Source organism: Pelophylax lessonae (assembly GCF_965119305.1).
Source record: "Pelophylax lessonae genome assembly, chromosome: 9".
NCBI lineage: Eukaryota > Metazoa > Chordata > Amphibia > Anura > Ranidae > Pelophylax > Pelophylax lessonae.
The window spans coordinates 4,507,020-4,524,955 of record NC_138776.1 but is presented as its reverse complement, the minus strand read 5'-3'; the positions used below and the strand labels follow the sequence as shown (position 1 = coordinate 4,524,955).

Here is a 17,936-nt window from a genome sequence, read left to right as displayed (position 1 = left end):
GAAAAAAAAAAATACAAAATTAATAATTACTTTTTTGCTATCACAAGGGGGCCAACAAGGGGCAACAAATGTCGCCCAGTTAGGGTTTCCATCTCATTTAAGCATTTTTAATTAGTCAATTTGTCAAGATTTCATCCTTTTCTTTCCACATTTATTGTTTTTCACAAAACAAGTTTATGGAAGCAGACCTGACCCTCCGGACCGTCTGTGCAATAGAAATTAAATATTCACCAACTGTTTTGTCTTTTTTGAATTGTGACCTCCGCGGCCCTGATACTTTACCCCTTGTTCTGTCTCCCAAAAGACAAACTCCGGCCAGAAAAATAATTTACATATTATCAGCCCCTCTGTCTCTTCTCCTCTCCTCTCCGTCACTTGTTATTATTTCAGTTGCTAAATTTGGGTCCAATTTTGGCTCAGAAGACATTGTGTGCAAGCATTATCCAGAACATTGGGAAGAATGTTCCTTACATTGGTGGTCAGTGAGAAGAATGTCTCCTTACATTGGTGGTCAGTGAGAAGAATGTTCCTTACATTGGTGGTCAGTGGGAAGAATGTCCCTTACATTGGTGGTCAGTGGGAAGAATGTTCCTTACATTGGTGGTCAGTGGGAAGAATGTCCCTTACATTGGTGATCAGTGGGAAGAATGCTCCTTACATTGGTGGTCAGTGGGAAGAATGCTCCTTACATTGGTGGTCAGTGGAAGAATGTCACTTACATTGGTGGTCAGTGGGAAGAATGCTCCTTACATTGGTGGTCAGTGGGAAGAATGTCACTTACATTGGTGGTCAGTGAGAAGAATGTTCCTTACATTGGCGGTTAGTGGAAGAATGCTCCTTACATTGGTGGTCAGTGGAAGAATGTCCCTTACATTGGTGGTCAGTGAGAAGAATGTTCCTTACATTGGTGGTCAGTGGGAAGAATGTTCCTTACATTGGTGGTCAGTGAGAAGAATGTCCCTTACATTGGTGGTCAGTGGGAAGAATGTCCCTTACATTGGTGGTCAGTGGGAAGAATGTCCCTTACATTGGTGGTCAGTGGGAAGAATGTCCCTTACATTGGTGGTCAGTGAGAAGAATGTCCCTTACATTGGTGGTCAGTGGGAAGAATGACCCTTACATTGGTGGTCAGTGGGAAGAATGTCCCTTACATTGGTGGTCAGTGGGAAGAAGGAGGAGGACACACCCAAGGAGCTCTCTGTGAGAACCAGCCCTTTTCAAGCCTGGGCCCTGCTTGCTAGCTTGGCCCAGGAACAATGCCTGATCCTGGGGGAGGCCCTGGGAGGGATCCCCCTGATGACACAGGGCCTAGTGAGGAGGAGGTGGAGGACCTGTCTGTGGGTCCAGGCCCTGGTGAGAATGCGGATGTCTTCAGCCAGAAGGTTATCAATCGTTTTAGGGCGATTGGGAGAGCGGAAGAAAAACTTAAAGTTTTGAAGGCTGAACACAAATCCTTCAAAACCAAGTATTTCCAGGCCTGGAGTAAAAATCGCACAGCCATGAAGCCTGAGTTACAGGAATTGGAAGAAAAGGTAAAGGAACAATCTTTATTATTGGAAAGGCTGAAAGATAGAAGTGGAGCATTTAAAGAAAAGTTTGACAATGAGAGGCGTTTTACCAGCCAAGCATCAGCAAGTTCTGTGGATCAGCAGGCTCAGTTAATGGATGACCAGGCTCCATCTGCCTCTGCACCTCTCCCCCCATGCCAGAACTGGGAATCACCAGCGGCAACCAGCCAGGGGGTTGAGAGTGGACATGGATCCCTGACATTCATCCAGCAGATGGAGTCACCCCTGAAAGCAGACAAGTTTGTCTTTTCTGATGATCCATCAGAAATCCCTGAGGATGGGCAGAGGAGATACAGGCCAGCAAAGCCAGTAATGGTGGAGAAATCCCAGTACACCATGCTGCCATCCAACATGTCTGCCCCATCTGCTGTAGTGGATGGTGTCCCAGGTGAGAAGGAGCTCTGCATACAGCTACCTATGGGAGTTACCGCTGTGGAGAAACCGACAGACATGCAAGGAAAATCCCTGACCGTGGAATCCCCGGACCATCAGATGAATGTGGATGGACCTGCATTAAACACCCCAGGCATGGATTTTGCTGGTCTGGCTGAGACCAGTAGTCCCACGGCAAGCAAAATGGCTGCCAGCTCCAAAGAGCCTGCTTCATGTTCACCTGAGCCTCCCAGTCTTCCAGTGCTGATTGACCAGCTGAGTGCTGATGGGGGAGGGGATCAACATGGTTCTGGAAGTGGAATTGAAGTAGCAATGGAAATATCCTGCAATGCTTTACCTGCTGCTGTGTTAAAACAGAATGCTATTTCCACAGCTGAAAACCCTGTCCTAGTGGAAGAGGAGATGACAGCTGGAGTTTTTACCAGTGCAGCAGCAGCTATGGATTCTGCTGTGAAGACAACAGCAATAATAAATATCCCAGCAAGTATAAAAAATGACATTAATGTTAAAGCAATGAATGTGGTGGGTGGTGGTGAAGGGGTTAGTAATGCTGGGAAAAATAAAAATGACATTTCTCCTCCTGCTCAGCAGAGGAAAGATTCGATTGCACAGATCAATCCCGAATCTGTGCAATCGTTATCTGCTAAGTGTGTGTCAGATAATTTAAAAAAAACGGATGGATTTTCTGCTGGGAGGAATGTTGGAAGCTATGCTTCAGCTTTGGGGAGTCACACCAGGGTGGGTGGTGGGAATTCTGTTATTGGTCAAAATTCAGGGAGGTTTGGTGGGTATAGGAGGAGGAATGTGGTACAGTTGAGGTGGGTGGGGGATGGAACTCCACCAGTAAGGGGGAGGGTGGCTGAGTTGATTTTGGAAATGGGGTTTAAAGTCTGTGATATTTTTGCTTTAATTTGCCCGGTGGGGAGTTATGAATTTGATTTGTCGTTTGTAAAACCTGAAAGTTTGGATCTCTTCTGGGAGAGATTTAGGAGGTGCAAGGGCCTTCAGCAGTGGAGTGGTTTGGTGCCAAAAGTGATTTCAAGACAGCCTCTGATAAAATCAGTGACCATTTTGGTGCGTAACGAATCCATACCAGAGGCTGATTTATTAGTATGGCTACGCCGATATGGCGAGGTCCTCACTCCACTGCGGAAGGTCCTTGATGAGCATGGGATATGGACAGGGGCCTGGACAGTGTCACTAAAATTGGGGGTGCTGGGCGATGTAGTTCAGCACCTTCCCTGCTCAGCCTTTCTGGGTAGGGATAGGCTGACCATTTTCTACCAAGGTCAGCCTAAGGTGTGCAATAAATGTGGTGATAAAGGCCACTTTGCATCGTCCTGCACCCACAAGAAGTGCTCACTGTGCCAGGATTTAGGCCATTTGGCCAGAGAATGCACCCAGATTCGGTGCAATTTGTGCCAGCAGCTGGGTCATCCATATAGCCAGTGCCCAGAGGCACTGCATAACTTGCCAGGATTGGAGACTGAGCTGCAGAGGCTTGATAAAGAAGATGAAGCAGCTGAAGTTAGAGAGGAAATTGTTGCTGCCCCTCCTGTGTCTGTTGTGTCAGATTCTGTTTCCCCTGGTGATGTGGTCCCTGAGTCTGTCCTTCCTGTGTCTGTTGTGTCAGATTTTGTTTCCCCTGGTGATGTGGTCCCTGAGTCTGTCCCTCCTGTGGTTGTTCCTACATCTACTGTGCGTAGATCCTCCAGACTAGCGGAAGCTGCTGGGGGGGCGGGTATAGTGGATCTTCCCCCTCGGCCTACTCCACCTCCAGTCCCTGTCTCTCGACACCGCAAACGCGGCCAAGAGGGTGCAGGGGTGCTGGATGGTGGTGGGGTCGATGGGGTTGAGGGAGGGGTGTCCATGTCCCATGTCTCACCCTCTGTTGTGGAGGATTCGGATGAGGAGGGGTGGGAGAGGACAAAGAGGAAGAAAAAGAAGAAGAGGAAGACCAGTAAAGTGGTCGTTTCTTCCTTACAGTTAGAGCCAGGAGGGGTTCCTCTTGGCAACACATTTTCGGTTTTATCAGGGGAGAAGTTGGTGTCAGATTTATCTATTTGTTTATCATCTATGGATGAGGGGGAGTCACATAGTGTAAAGAGAGCTGTTTCGGGTGATGAGAGTGTGGTGGAGGTTAAGAAACGACTACCCCAATCATCCTGATGGCAGTGCCCGCTCTGATAAAGGTGGCGACCATTAATGTCGCCAGCGTGAAATCTGCAAGAGCTCGTGATATTGCCTTATTTTTGCTCAGTGAGTTTGATGCTGAGATTTTATTTTTGCAAGAGACCTGGCTCAATACTTTGGCCGATGTCCATCTAGCAAAAAGGGAGTGGAGATGCGGTCCCTCCTTTTGGTCTCTTGCGGCTGAGCCTTGCAGCGGAGTAGCGGTTCTTTTTAAAACCGATATGGTAACGTGCCGGCGGATAATTGAGGTAGAAATGGGGAGATGCATGGTCTTAGACGTCTCTGTTAGGGGGCAGGACCTGCGCCTGATCAATATCTATGGACCGCAGTCAAAATGGGACAGGAAATGCCTCTTCACAAAGATCAAGCCCTTCCTTTTTACATCCCAGCAGGTTGTCTTTGGAGGTGACTTTAACACCATAATTAGGCCTGAAGACAGGAGGGTCTCCATAGACAGGCTGGGTTATGATAGCGTTTTTCTTAGAGATATGGTTAGACAAGCAGGCCTGGTAGATGTGCACATTAAGCACTGCCCTGGCAGCACGGGATTCACGTTTCAGAGAGGGAATAGTCAGAGTAGGATAGATAGGTTTTTTTTAAAGGAGAACTCTGCTTTCTCGGCTCCTGAGTTGAGGGCGGTGGAGTTCTCTGACCACTGTATGCTGTCTGTGACTCTGAATGCCTCGGACACTCCACCCAGGGGAAGGGGTACCTGGAAACTGAATTCGGCTCTCCTGGAAGATGTAGAGGTAAGACAATCCTTTGAGGATTTTTTTCAGGCACAGGTTTCTATTCTGGACTTTTGCAGCAGTAAGTCAGAGTGGTGGGAGCTTGTGAAACAAAGGGCGATTGGACTTTTCAAGGCCATAAGTAAGAAGAAGCAGCTTGGTATGTATATTGCCTACCAGCATTTGCGGAGGAAGCTTGATCGTCTTGTCTCGTATGGAGGAGATCCAGGGGAGATCTCGGAGGTAAAGCTTCTTCTTAGGAAGTGTCAATACGACCGGCATGCCTCCTTGGTTCTGGAGAGAGATTATGGGAAATATCCCTCGCCTGATCCTTACCAGAACTGTAAGCAAGGCATAGCAGTTAAGACGGTCATAGGTCTGAGGGATAGTACGGGTTCCCTGGTGAAGTCCAGATCAGGGATCCTGGAGATCTTCAGGTCATATTACGCAGACCTTCTGGGAAGAAAGGACCTTAGTCGGGATAGGATGGAAAGCTTTCTGGATTCTACTCCAGGATTGGGAAATGATACATTGCCTTTGATGGATTTGACAGAACCAATTTCAGCGGATGAGGTAGTTCGTGCTATAGAGAAGCTGGCTACCAAAAAGTCGCCTGGGCCAGATGGGTTGACAGCTGAATTTTACAAGTGTTTTAAGTCCATTCTGGCTCCCTTTTTAACGGAGGTTTATAACAGCTGTTTAGATGAGGGTTCCCTCCCTCCCTCCATGAGGCAATCCGCTGTGATTCTTCTGTCAAAAGGTAAAGACCCCTCAATAATTGAGAACTGGCGCCCCATCAGTCTTCTCAATGTTGATAGAAAGATCTTGGCGAAGATTCTTTTTCTTGGCGCTTGTCGTCAGTAGCAGGCGATTTGTTGTCCAATCATCAGCACTGCTCGGTCCAGGGCAGAAGTACCTTTTCAGCAATTTTAGCTGTCCGGGAGGCTTTGGAGCGATGCAGGGCTGCTGGATGGAGAAAGTACTTGCTGGCATTGGATCAGGCGAAGGCTTTTGATCGAGTCAATCATGAGTACCTGTATTTGCTACTTGGTAGATACGGCCTGCAGGGGAGGTTTATTGATTGGCTGAAAACATTATATAAAGGGGCTGAGAGCTTCCCACTTGTTAATGGTTGGGTTGGACGGCCTTTTGAGGTTGGCTCTGGGGTGCGCCAGGGGTGTCCTTTGAGCCCCCTGCTATATGTATTCGCAATCGACCCCTTCATAAGAAGGTTAGAGAGTGGATCGTTGTGTGGGGTGCCTTTGGGCATTGCTGGTGTGCCGCCTTTGAAGGTCGTGGCCTATGCCGATGATGTGTCTGTTATTATCTCTGGGATGGAGGAGGCGCAGGAGGTGGTCTCTCTGATAGAGCAGTACACTGAGGCTTCTGGCTCTAAAATCAATCATGAAAAGAGTGAAGTTTTCTGGATAGGTGAGGAGGGTGAAAGCTTCGAACTTCTGGATGCCTTCCCAGAGCCCCAGCAGGAAATTAAAGTGTTGGGCATCAAATTTGGTCCTGGTGACTATGGTCATCGAAATTGGGAAAGCAGGTTGTTGAATGCCAATGCCAAGGTGGCAAGCTGGAAGAAATGGAAACTTTCCTTGAGGGAAAGGGTTGACTTGATTAAAACTTACCTGATCCCAATCTTTTTATATGTCAGCTTTGTCTGTATCTTGCCGGAATCTCTCTATGCAAGGGTGTACAGCTGCTTTTTCCAACTGTTATGGGGAAATAGGCTGAACCTGATCAAACGCAATGTAACTTACCTGTCCAGGCGGGAGGGTGGTCTAGGAATGGTCAACCCTATAGTTTTCTTTTCTCTGCTTTTTTTAAAGTATAATCTTGGTAATATGTTAGCAGAGACCCCGCCGGGATGGGTGGGTATTTTTCAATCTTGGTTTAGGCCTTTTCTGCGATGCTGGGAAGATGGCGGGCCAGTGAAAAGTCTGAGAGTCCGACATGGCAAGCTTCCGGCTTATGTTGCCCCGTGTCTGAAAATACTTAGGCAGTGGCAGGTGACAGTGGGGGATATCAAGTCCCTCCCCAGAAAGCTTCTGGAGAAGAGGATTTTGGGCTCTGCTTTCAGTGTGTCGCTGACCTTAAGGGATTGCCCAGGCCCTGTAATGAGGGAGGGGTTGCGTTTAATTAACTTAGGAAGAATCCCTTTGAAGTTTAGGGATCAAGCCTGGCTCGCTTTCCATGGAAGGCTCTATGTGAGAGGGAACCTGAAGCATCGCCCTGTGGATGATCGGGATTGTCCTAGAGCGGAGTGTGTTGGTAAAGTGGAGTCTATGGACCACTTTTTGCTCCAGTGTCCCTTTAACATAGAGGTGTATAAAAGGGTGGGGAGGGCTCTAGGCATCCCCTTTCTCTATCGCATGAGTTATGCGGAGTGGGTTTACGGGGCATTCCCGACTCGCTGGGATTTTGATTTGGATACACTTTTTCTAGTTAGTATAGTTGTCCGTTACTTCACGTGGAATGCACGGTGCCAGATTACCCTGCGGAAGAAAGTCCTCCCTGTCGAGGTGGTGGTGTACGATATTCTGGGTGAGGTTGGGAAGATTCGGGGTCTTGAGAAGGGCAGGGAGCCTCGAGCGGTCTGGATAAGGGCGTGGAGGAATATCAGACCTGCTTTTGGTGAACTGTCCATCTCTGGGTGAAAAGCTTTTTTCCTATGCTATTTCTTTCACGCCCTTAGCTTTTGTTAGTTAATATCTTCATTTTTGAAGAAGGGCTGCATGCATAATGGGAGTGGTTTTTGTTTCTTGACCTCGCAGGTTTGATGTCTGGTGTGGTGGTGTGAGTCTTATTAAGATTATTTTTCCCGGTAATGATGTGTTTCATGATGTGAGTTTTGTTTTTGCTGTAAAGCCATTCTTTATTTGAGAGCAGAACTTGCTATGTATTTTTTTCCCTTTTCATGTAAATATGTATATATTTATTTATGTATATTGATTTTATGATTATTGATTGCAAGACTTTTAATAAACAAAAATTGGGAAGAATGCTCCTTACATTGGTGGTCAGTGGAAGAATGTCCCTTACATTGGTGATCAGTGAGAAGAATGTCCCTTATATTGGTGGTCAGTGGGAAGAATGTCACTTACATTGGTGGTCAGTGGGAAGAATGCTCCTTACATTGGTGGTCAGTGGGAAGAATGTCACTTACATTGGTGGTCAGTGAGAAGAATGTTCCTTACATTGGCGGTTAGTGGAAGAATGCTCCTTACATTGGTGGTCAGTGGAAGAATGTCCCTTACATTGGTGGTCAGTGAGAAGAATGTTCCTTACATTGGTGGTCAGTGGGAAGAATGTCCCTTACATTGGTGGTCAGTGAGAAGAATGTCCCTTACATTGGTGGTCAGTGGGAAGAATGTCCCTTACATTGGTGGTCAGTGGGAAGAATGTCCCTTACATTGGAGGTCAGTGGGAAGAATGTCCCTTACATTGGTGATCAGTGGGAAGAATGTCCCTTACATTGGTGGTCAGTGGAAGAATGTCCCTTACATTGGTGGTCAGTGAGAAGAATGTCCCTTACATTGGTGGTCAGTGGGAAGAATGCTCCTTACATTGGTGGTCAGTGGGAAGAATGTTCCTTACATTGGTGGTCAGTGGGAAGAATGTTCCTTACATTGGTGGTCAGTAAGAAGAATGTTCCTTACATTGGTGGTCAGTGGGAAGAATGTTACCCTACAGATAGCTCTACTAGCAGAGCGAACTCATAGCAGTTGACCCCGAAGATCAAAACACACAGTGGTATGCATTAAGTAGTATGATAGTCCCCCCTCTCTTTGGCCACAGCCTGCTAGGACACGTCACAGGTCCCAGAAGGCTGTGGTACCAAACACAACGGGAAGCCACAAGGACTCACAGCCAGCTTCCCACATTAAACATGCCGATGACCCAAAAGACCAGCGAAGACCTGGCTCGGTTGAGGACAACGCTGGATCCCCGGACAGGTAAGTGTCCTTTTGTTATTTTCTTTCTTGGGGGAAGATCCTCTTTAAGGAGTAAATACTGAGCTTGTAAAATACGATCGCAAGTTGTGTGGCCAGCATTTACCTTCAGGGTGTCGTAGGGACACGGAGCCCGCGGGTGGAAGTCTATGTCAAAGGTTTCCACGAAGGAGATGGAGATGCGGAACCCTTCTTCTACGCGGATGCTGTAGTTGCAGTTGAGGTCTGCAGGGTAAGGCTTGGGGTATCCCGGACTGTAGATATATCCGGTGTCCTCCGTGAACAGCTGACTGCTACAATCCACTGAGAGAAACAATACACAGAATTGTCCATCTGTTATCCTTATTACAACGTTCTATAGTCAGATCTACAGGGCCTTGAAAAAGTATTCACACCCCTTGTATCATTGATCATTTTCCTTCCACTTCACAATTATGGCCACTTTGTGTCGGTCTATCACATAAAATCCCAATAAAATAAATTAACATTTTTGGTTGTAACATGGCAAAATGTGGGAAATTGCAAGGGGTGTGAATACTTTTTCAAGGCACTGTATGTCCTCACTGACACCTAGGGTTCCAGAACAATGACATACAAGCACTTATGGTCCTAGAAAAGAGACATATTGACACTCGGGGGTCCCAGAACAATGACACACTAACACTTGGGGTCCCAGAACAATGACACAATGACACTTGAGGTCCCCGGACATTGACACACTGACACTTGGGGGTCCCAGAACAATGACACACTGACACTTGGGGTCCCAGAACAATGACACAATGACACTTGAGGTCCCCGGACATTGACACACTGACACTTGGGGGTCCCAGAACAATGACACACTGACAGTCGGGGGACCCAGAACAATGACACACTGACACTTGGGGTCCCAGAACAATGACACACTGACACTTGGAGGTCCCAGAACAATGACACACTGACACTTGGGGTCCCAGAACAATGGCACACTGACACTTGGGGACCTAGAACAATGACACACTGACACTTGGGGGACCCAGAACAGTGACACACTGACACTTGGGGGACCCAGAACAATGACACACTGACACTGGGGGTCCCAGAACAATGACTCACTGACACTTAGGGACCTAGAACAATGACACACTGACACTGGGGGTCCCAGAACAATGACACAATGACACTTGGGGGACCCAGAACAATGACACAATGACACTTAGGGACCTAGAACAGTGACACACTGACACTCAGGGGTCCCAGAACAATGACACACTGACACTTGGGGTCCCCAGAACAATGACACAATGACACTTAGGGACCTAGAACAATGACTCACTGACACTTGGGGTCCCCAGAACAATGACACAATGACACTTAGGGACCTAGAACAATGACACACTGACACTTGGGGTCCCCAGAACAATGACACAATGACACTTAGGGACCTAGAACAATGACACACTGGATCTTGGGGACACAGAACAATCTCACACTGGCACTTGGGGGTCCCAGAACAATGACACAATGACACTTGGGGGTCCCAGAACAATGACTCACTGACACTTGGGGTCTTATCTAAAGAAAGCGGAAGATCGCAGATTGGAGACTTACCTCGGCAGGTTCTCTTGTCACTCTGTAGTTTGTATCCCGGCAGACAGGAGCAGAAGTAGCCCCCTATGTAGTTGTGGCAGACATGCTGGCATGGCGGGGTCCATGAAGCACTGATATCATTGGGGAGGGCGCACTCGTCATTGTCTGGAGACAACAGAGGGTCCAAGATAAACGTTAGAACATTGAAATAAAAGGTAAAAAGAATGCACATGGAGGATAAGAAGAGACGGTGGGAATTGTTCTGTGAATGGAGCGGTACTCACATAGCAGAGATTTGGGAATTCCTATCATTAGTTATTCACATAAAAGAGCAGACGTGTGCAATTCGTTTTGTTCCGCATACAAATTTGGATGAATTTTTGGTTATTCAGAGATTTGGAATGAAATAGTAACGAAAAGTAACGAATTTTGTTGGAATCCATTAAAATTAGTTTTGTCTATTCGTTTTCTAGCAAATTCCAACTTTTCAAAAAGATTGGAATTCGGGTCGGTCAAATAACGATCGCCAGATTCTAATTCTGTGTGAAGAAATAGCTGGTTGTTAAGCGGCAGGCCGGGAAGCCGGTCGCCCGCGTCCTTAACAACCATGAGTCATCAGCCGTCTTCCCCACTGACAGATGAATGTAAAGAAAAAAAATGGCGGCAATTGCCCCGCAATAGAAAAAACGGCGTGGGGTCACAACAAAATTGAAAAAAAAAAAAAACGACGTGGGGTCATGACAAAAAAAAAAAACGGCGCCCCCCCCCAAAATCCATAGCAGACCCTTATCCAAGCATGCAGCCTGGTAGGTCAGGAAAAGGGAGGGTGGCTTCAAGCAAGCGCCCCCCTCCTGAATCATGCCAGGCCACATGCCCTCAACATGGGGGGTAGGTGCTTTGGGGTGGGGGGGGCAAGAGCCATTTCCCCATAAACCTGGGCTGTGGTTGTCAGGGTCTGCGGGCTGGGGGCTTATCAGAAACTCCACCCTCCCCCCGATTGGAATGGGTAGTCCTTTTTAAAAATAGTGTCCCTAAATGTAAAACCATTGTCAATTACCACACCCGGTGACCCGAAAAATAGGAGGCGGAGCGTTTTTTATTTTTTCTATTTTTCGGGTCCGGCGGGCGTCATGATTGACGATGGATTTACATTGAGGGACACTTTTTTAAAATAAAAAGCTGTTTCCTGTGGTTCTTACTTTTTGGCACTTTTTTGGTGAATGGGTAGAGGTATGATATACCCAATACCCATTCACATGGGGGGGGGGGGGGATGGGATCTGGGGGCTTCCAAATTCTGATAAGCCCCCCACCCGCAGACCCCCGACAACAATTCCTGACCTGCCGGGCTCCATGCTCAGATAAGGGTCTGGTATGGATTTTGGGGGGGGGGGGGGAGGGCCCACGCCATTTTTTTAAAAATTTTGGGCCTGGTATGGACTTGGGGGGAGGGGGAGAGATTCTATGCCAATACGGGCAATTGCCGGTATTCTGTTTTTTTTTTTTAATAAACGATTTGTCAAAAACTGTTTCCTGTGGTTCTTACTTTTTGGCACTTTTTGGTGAATGGGTGGAGGTATGATGTACCCAATACCCATTCACATAGGGGAGGGGCCTGGATCTGGGGGCACCTTGTTAAAGGGGGCTTCAAGATTCTGATAAGTGCCCCGCCCACAGACCACCGACAACCACAGCACAGGGTTCTCGGGAAGACTTTCCTGACCTGCTGGGCTCCATGCTCAGATAAGGGTCTGGTATGCATTTTGGGGGGGGGGGGGGGGCCACGTTATTTTTTTTTTACATTTTGGGCCTGGTATGGACTGGGGGGGGGGAGATTCTACGGCTTTTTTTTTAAACATTATTCTATTGCCGGCATTCTTTTCTGTACATTCATCTGTCAGTGGGGAAGCCCGCTGACAGATGATGACTCAAGGTTGTTAAGGACGCGGGCGGCCGGCTTCCCAGCCTGCTGCTTAACACAGTATTCAAATCGGTTGGTGGTTTTTCGACCAATCCGAATTCTAATCGTTCTAAAAAGTTGGAATTCGTTAGAAAATGAATAAATAAAACAAACTTTTAGGAAAATTAAACCAAACTAATTCTGAAACCAAACTAAACGAATTCCATAATGAAACGTAATTGGTAACATAACGAATTTATCCGAAACAAAACACATTTTTCCGGTCATCCGATGTCTAATAAAGGGGAAGGTTTTAAAAATCTGTCTGTTCCTCCTGCCATGTCCCTGGACAATCTCATTTCAAGGTAATGATCAGAGTTTGTTGATAGACACAAAGTTAATATTTAACATAATAGCGCCCATAGGCCAGAGCCCAGGCCAGGAGGTTTAGAGGAGTGCCTTGAAATGTACACATTGTATTGACTTTCCTCATTTTGTTTACCCCAAACTCGCTCATCCATGTCTTTATGGACCTTGCTTTGTGCACTGGTCCAAATCATTTGGTGGAGGGGTGATTATGGTGTGGGGTTGTTTTTCAGGGGTTGGGCCCCTTAGTTCCAGTGAAAGGAACTCTTAAGGCATCAGCATACCAAGACATTTTGGACAATTTCATGCTCCCAACTTTGTGGGAGGAGTTTGGGGATGGCCCCTTCCTGTTCCAACATGACTGCGCACCAGTGCACAAAGCAAGGTCCATAAAGACATGGATGGGCGAGTTTGGGGTGGAGGAACTTGACTGACCTGCACAGAGTCCTGACCTCAACCAGATAGAACACCTTTAGGATGAATTAGAGCGGAGACTGCAAGCCAGACCTTCTCATCCAACATGAGTGCCTGACCTCACAAATGCGCTTCTGGAAGAATGGTCAAACATTCCCATAGACACTCCTAAACCTTGTGGACGGCCTTCCCAGAAGGGTTGAAGCTGTTATAGCTGTAAAGGGCGGAGCCAACTCAATATTGAACCCTATGGACTAAGACTGGGATGCCATTATAGTTCATGTGTGTGTAAAGGCAAGCGTCCCAATATTTTTGGCAATATAGTGTATATGCGGTGCATTTTATATACAACTATATAGATCAGACCAAAACGAGGGACAAATGAGGAGGAAAGAGGGACAGAGGGACTCTGTGCCAAATGAGGGGTCGTCCCTTAAAATCAGGGACAGTTGGGAGCTATGGTTCAGAAAGATGAAACCATTATTTGTTTGGAATGGAGCTCTGCATATAAAGTAAACCTCACACTGCTTCCAAATGCATTTTAACAATTTAACAATCATTTTGATTTGAATAACCACATGACACCAGGAATGGAGCTTCTACAAGGTCCTCATCGTTCTATTGTGTCCAAAGTTGGGATGAGGTTGGGTTTGGCTCTGGGTTCACTCAGAACCCATGTTCGGGTCAACTCAGAAGTCAGCTTTCAGTACCGGGCCAATGAGCTGCGAGTGGAGGGCCGCATATACCCAAAGAAGTTGGGATGCTCATGACATCATTGACCTAATATGGCCTTGTAGCATCCTTACTGTTGTGAATGTTCAGCTACGAGGCAGTGAATGATCGGCCCAGGAATGACTGATGCCTTCCGGGTTTGGCTGAACCCACATTGGGACCAAACCAACGTGACTAAACCCAACCTCAACGCTAGTCTAGAGCATTGGTCTCCAAACTGCATTCCTACTTGCCTAGGACACTATTCCCCCAATTTACAACAGTGATGAGGCACCATTTCTCCCACTGGCACCATCAATGGGGCACTATTCCTTCCACTGACACCATCAATGGGGCACTATTCCTTCCACTGACACCATCCATGGGGCACTATTCCTTCCACTGACACCATCAATGGGGCACTATTCCTTTCACTGACACCATCAATGGGGCACTATCCCTTCCATTGACACCATCAATGGGGCACTGTTCATTCCACTGACACTATTGATGAAGCACTTTATCTCCCACTGACACCATTGATGAAGCACTTTATCTCCCACTGACACCATTGATGGGACACAATCCCTCCCGCTGACACTATTGATGGGCCAAACTGCGGCCCAGGAGTCAGATTGCTGCTCTTTGCTGGATTTTATCCAGCCCTTGGGACACTATTCTTCCAACTGACACCAATAATGAGGCACCATTTCTCCCACTGACACAATCAATGGGGCACTATTTCTCCCACTGACACCTTTGATAGGGGCACTATTTTTCCACTGACACCATCGATGGGGCACTATTCCTCCCACTGACACCACTGATGGGGCACTATTCCTCCAACTGACACCACTGATGGGCCACTATTCCTCCCACTGATACCAATGATGGGGTATTATCCCTCCCACTGATACCAATGATGGGGCACTATTCCTCCCACTGATACCAATGATGGGGTATTATCCCTCCCACTGATACCAATGATGGGGAACTATTCCTTCCACTGATACCAATGATGGGGCACTATTCCTCCAACTGACAATACTGATGGGGCACTATTCCTCCCACTGACCTCAATGATTGGGGCAATAGCCCTCCCACTGATACCAATGATGGGGTATTATCCCTCCCACTGATACCAATGATGGGGAACTATTCCTTCCACTGATACCAATGATGGGGCACTATTCCTCCAACTGACAATACTGATGGGGCACTATTCCTCCCACTGACCTCAATGATTGGGGCAATAGCCCTCCCACTGATACCAATGATGGGGTATTATCCCTCCCACTGATACCAATGATGGGGCACTATTACTCCCACTGACACCTTTGATGGGGCTTTCTTTCTTTTACTGACACCATCAAAGGAGCACCATTCCTCCCACTAAAACCAATAATGGGTCACTGTTTACTCTCACTGATGCTGGGGCATTTTCTACTCCCACTGGCTATTATCTTCCCCCTAAAGCCTGAAGGACAGTAAACTATCCCTTTACTTAAAATGTTTGGAGACCCCTGTACTAGAGAAGCGTGATAAGGTAGAGCCATGACAAAATGAAAATCGCCAACCACTCCGATCATCTACGTCTTTAGCTGTAATTCTGATCTGCACAACCAGAGAGGTGTAGGTACCACAGCCAGATTATACACAAAGCAACCTAAACAGGAGCCCAATACCTACCCACTGCCTGGTAATAGGCTTGGAATCCTGGGTAAAGGATGGCGGAGCCATGCTCCTCATTGGAAAAGTCAGACTGGAATTCAATTCTCATTTGGTTGCCTTCAGAGAGAAATAGCCGGTGACCAGGGTGGGACTTAGACTTGGGTGGACCACAGAACTGCCCCAGTTCCTTGTTGTCTGCCCAAACCTGCCGAAAGAAGATTGGGATAAAAGTGGTGGGTGCAAAATATGAAACTGATCACAAAAAAGTAAAAGTAATTTCTGTATTTTCTCACTTATTTAAATGTAACTTATCATTGAGTTAGGGTGTTGGACTTCAAGCTTGGTGGACGTTCCAAATGAATTAGATGATTACTGAGGCGGCTCTCGTATGGTTGACAGGGCTCCTATAGGTTCCCTGGGAGAATCAATGTATGTGAAGTGAAATGACGATGGTATCAAGCCACAGGGACTGGTCCAGATATAATAATTATTTACTACAATAAAAGAGTCTATCAAGAGTTGACTCCCAACGCAATTGGGGAGTTATCCACAAATACCTCTTCATCCGGGCTTAGGTTTATTGGGCAGGAGAAATCTGGACCGTTGATTGATGTTTGGGTTTAATTTATAGTAATCTGTAGCTAGAAAATGTATCAAAGTATATCATAAGGCAACATTTGTTTAGTTTTTGATAGAGTGGTGAGGGATTGGAACCCCTGTCAGTTTTTATTGCTGTCTTGGTCTTCTCTGTTTGTTCTGTTTACCATTATCATTGAAAGTGAAAGTGAAAGAAAATCCCAACTCTTGGTTTGTCTCCAGAAAAGTAACAGAGGGGAAGTCTTCCATTGTGGACACTAGTTTTGGTGACCTAGGGGGCCCCAAGGAATTCCATTAATTTGCAGGAATTTCCTCTCACTTCCTGTTTGGCTATGGGACAGGAAAGGAAGGGGAAATCTCCCCAATGGGACACTGATGGCAAAAAAACAAAACAAAAACATTTGACAGAGGTTATAACACCTTCCTTACATATCGGAGATTTCCTAAATCTGGAGAGTGGGAAACCTGGTGCAGCTGTGCATGGCACCCAATCAGCTTCTAACTTCAGCTTCTTTGATTAAGCTTTGACAAAACAACCTGGAAGCTGATTGGTTTCCATGCACAGCTGCACCAGATTTTGCCGTTTTAGTAAATTAACCCCATGTGGACTAGCAATGCTGAGCAATCCTATGTCACACAGACTAACTGAACTGAAACAGTCGCTGTGGTTTATCCTGTTATCTCAGCAGCTGTTCAGCCAAGAAGTCATTGTATAAAAAGTAAAATTTTTGCTTTTTGGGAAAAAAAATAAAAATATTTGAGCTGCTAAACCAGTTGCTGAGAAGACCTGTGCAGATAATCACACTGAAAGAAATACCACTAAAGGTCCAGTTAACATCTAGTCCATGTACATCGTTTTCTATCTGAAACCCTAAAGAAATTGATGTTTTTGGACCCTTGAAACAGACTGGCTCCTCTTTTCATTGCCCCCCTGACCCATGCTGGAATAAAGTCATATCTGGGCCTTTTAGTATTGGTCTAGAACTTCAATTTACAATCCACTACAAGCCGAGGAGACCAAGCAGATTCTCTTGAGTGTAGAAACCCAGGAACCAGATCACCTTCATCATATGTGTAAAAAACAAGGCCCGCTGACTAAATCTGGCCCACCAGGCCATTTATGTAGGCGTTGCACTTCTCCTGTAGCTGTGGAACCCTCCTTGTCTCAACCCCCAACCTTGTCTCAACTTGTCCCTCCTTGTCTCAACCCCCAACCTTGTCTCAACTTGTCCCTCCTTGTCTCAACCGCCAAACTTGCCTCAGCTGTTGGCGGCAGAGAGGAATACAGGATTCCTCCTACAGATCCTGTGCTTCTCTCAGCAGCTGCAGAACCCCCTCTTCTCCCCTGGTCTCAGCCTTCAGAAGACCAGCTGATTCCAGCCCTCTGCTGGTCCTCCTTTAGACCCTGCACTTTCTGCTTCCCAAATTTTCCCCCAGCTTCATCCCAGCAGCCCAAAGTAAAAGAGAGTGCACTAAGATGGAAGAGATGGTGGGAGATTCTTGTCTTCAAATGTAAGCTGGAGGGGGGGGGGGGTGCTCTGGACATCGAGTCCTACAGATTCAACTGACCCTTTGAGGGCAACCATAATTCTGATGCAGCCCACAAAGAAACTTTGTCACCTCTGACCTACATCAACATCATTACGTTAAGAATGTATAGTAATACCAATAAGATAACCTTGCTGCTCCAGAGCTGTCTTTTCACTTTCCTTAATTAGTCGAATATTTGGGGGCGGGAATGATGAACACTTTGACCTAGCAGCGCCTGTGTGCAAGTTGGCGAGTTTTCCCCATGTTTGTTTTTGGGTTCCTACAAGAACACTGGTTTCTGCCCATTACCGAAGAGACTGTAAATAATTTATCTT

At 46.7% G+C, this 17,936-nt stretch overlaps 1 protein-coding gene across 1 annotated transcript in view; it reads right to left on the bottom strand.

Annotated features, from left to right (window-relative positions):
* LOC309563073 (complement C1r-A subcomponent-like) overlaps positions 1–17,936 on the bottom strand; it is a 250,760-nt gene that overhangs the window by 32,875 nt on the left and 199,949 nt on the right. Inside the window, exon 5 of the mRNA XM_082267376.1 lies at positions 8,948–9,144. Coding sequence (XP_082123502.1) covers positions 8,948–9,144 — 197 coding nt within the window. The remainder of the gene's footprint in view (positions 1–8,947; positions 9,145–17,936) is intronic.